Raw genomic sequence first — 2066 nt, 5'->3', positions numbered from 1 at the left:
GGTTTGGCTTCCGGTTTGATCAACCGATTTCATTAAACAACATAGTGAGTTTATGTGGACATATGTGTGTACTTTGTGATTATATATGCTATGATGTTTTATTGTTTATCCATGATTCATGTTAGTTCTAGATTATCACCTCGAATTGGTCTTATTGCTTGTATTGTCTTGTGTAGTGTTTTGGGTGCCGATTGTCGATATTCCATGGAGTCCGGGTGAGACAACTGGAGGGGCTGCCATACTCACTGCCCAGTGGGAGCCAGGGGGTGAGTATWGGACTTTGGCATAATCCGGAAGAAGAAGGGCGGATTTGGTGCCAAGTCTTATGTTTGTGTGTGAAGTTAATTGGTATGTGACCTTGCTTGATCTCGAGTATGATGTTGATTATATTGATGTTCTTTTTCTATGTTGAACATTTTTTTGTGATTCCCACGTTCAAAGTAGGTTGTTGTAAAGGACATCATGTGGTACAACTAAGTTGTTGTCGTGTTGTTATGCAAAATTTCTTTCGAGACCTTCTTTATTTTGTAGTATGTACGCTTATATAACACATTGTAACCACATTTTTCCACATAAATTCACTAAGCCATATAGCTTATCTTTTAGTGGTTTTAACTTTTCAGGGCAAATTGGCAAAGGCAAAGACAAGGTCAGATGATCGATTAGGGATTGACGTGTAAAGCCTACTTTTGAGTTTAGGTATAAGTTATACTTTTGGGTTGTTCATAGTATGTATATTCCGCGTAGACATGTCCCCGATGATTATGTTTTTTTGTTTTTGTTTTGTTAGCTATGTATTTATTAAGTCTTAAAATTATGTATTTTGGGTTGTAAATCGCTATCCCGTATCTTGAGGTTTTTGAAACTAAAATTTATTTAATGAAGGTTGGTAAGTGTTTGTTTTGTAATCGTGGTGTTACAAATATGGTATCAGAGCAATAGTTTAAGTGAACTATCTATCAATAATGGTATCTAGACTTAAACTAGGCGTTGATGTTATATAGTAACTAGGCGATGATTTATACGAGATATGGACCATTAGGAAAGACCAAGGTTGGGTAAGGGACCATAAATAGGATACTATTTAATATTCTATATTTTAATACTCTCACCATGTGTGCACCTTTTAGGACGATGGCTGATGATGATGTTGTTAGTCACACTCCAACAAACCCTAATGTTGGAGAAAACGATCCCGACCTCAACCTGAATGAGGACGCTACACCATTGTCTTCCCGTAGTGAACGCTTAATGAAACGACTTACGACTTTCGTTCAACAAACTTTTGAACATCATAAGCATGACATAGAAAAGGGTAAAGAGAAAGAGCTGGGTGTTCTCTCAAAACCCAAATCTGAACGGGTCTCGTTTAAAAGCTTCCGAAGTAGTGGTGCTACTGAATTCACTGGACTCTCTAACCCGGTCATCGCGGTGCAGTGGCTTCAAAACACTAAAAAAGTGTTTCGAATTTCCCAATTGATGAATGAGGATAAAGCGAATTATGCTAGTGCAATGTTGACAGAGCGTGCACTCACTTGGTGGGATGCAACTTTTGAATCCCTGACTGAAAATGAAYGAGAAAGCTTGACCTGGGAGTCTTTCAAGACTCGTTTCCTTGAGCAATTCTGTCCGATTGACTTGCAACGAAGGCTTGAGAAAGAATTCTTGGAACTTAAGCAAGGGAACATGTCTATGATTGAGTATGAGACTCAATTTAATCGTAAGGCACGTTTTGCCTTACGATTCTTATCTTCTGAACATGATCGAATAGAGAATTTTGTTGATGGTCGAAGGAGAGAAATCTGGGAGTTTGTTGTTAATCGTGATATTCCGAGTTTCAATAAAGCTGTGGAGTATGCTCATCACCGTGAACACGATTTAACGAAATTTGAGGAACCAACTTCTGAATCAAAAAGGCAATGAACTGAAAGAACCTTCTTTGTACCTACTCAGCGACAATCTCGATCTTTCACTCCTAGAAGGAGTCAATCTCAAAATATTCCGCTTGCCCAATCACAAGTCTATTCACTTCAATCTAATGCGTCACGTCCTTGTCAAAGATGTGG

The 2066-nt window shown here is 38.4% G+C and overlaps 1 protein-coding gene across 1 annotated transcript; it reads left to right on the top strand.

The window, feature by feature from the left end:
- The first annotated feature begins 1134 nt into the window (after positions 1-1134).
- Positions 1135-1923, top strand: LOC112504122. Its single transcript, XM_025108076.1, has one exon. It carries the CDS (start codon positions 1135-1137, stop codon positions 1921-1923), a length of 789 nt encoding a protein of 262 aa, XP_024963844.1.
- The last annotated feature ends 143 nt before the right edge of the window (positions 1924-2066 follow it).

The sequence above is a fragment of the Cynara cardunculus genome, unplaced genomic scaffold, assembly GCF_001531365.2.
Source record: "Cynara cardunculus var. scolymus isolate 2C unplaced genomic scaffold, CcrdV1 Un_Scaffold_4690, whole genome shotgun sequence".
Classification (NCBI taxonomy): Eukaryota; Viridiplantae; Streptophyta; class Magnoliopsida; order Asterales; family Asteraceae; genus Cynara; species Cynara cardunculus.
Note: the sequence above shows the minus strand (reverse complement) of the source record. Positions and strands in the feature narration are given on the sequence as shown.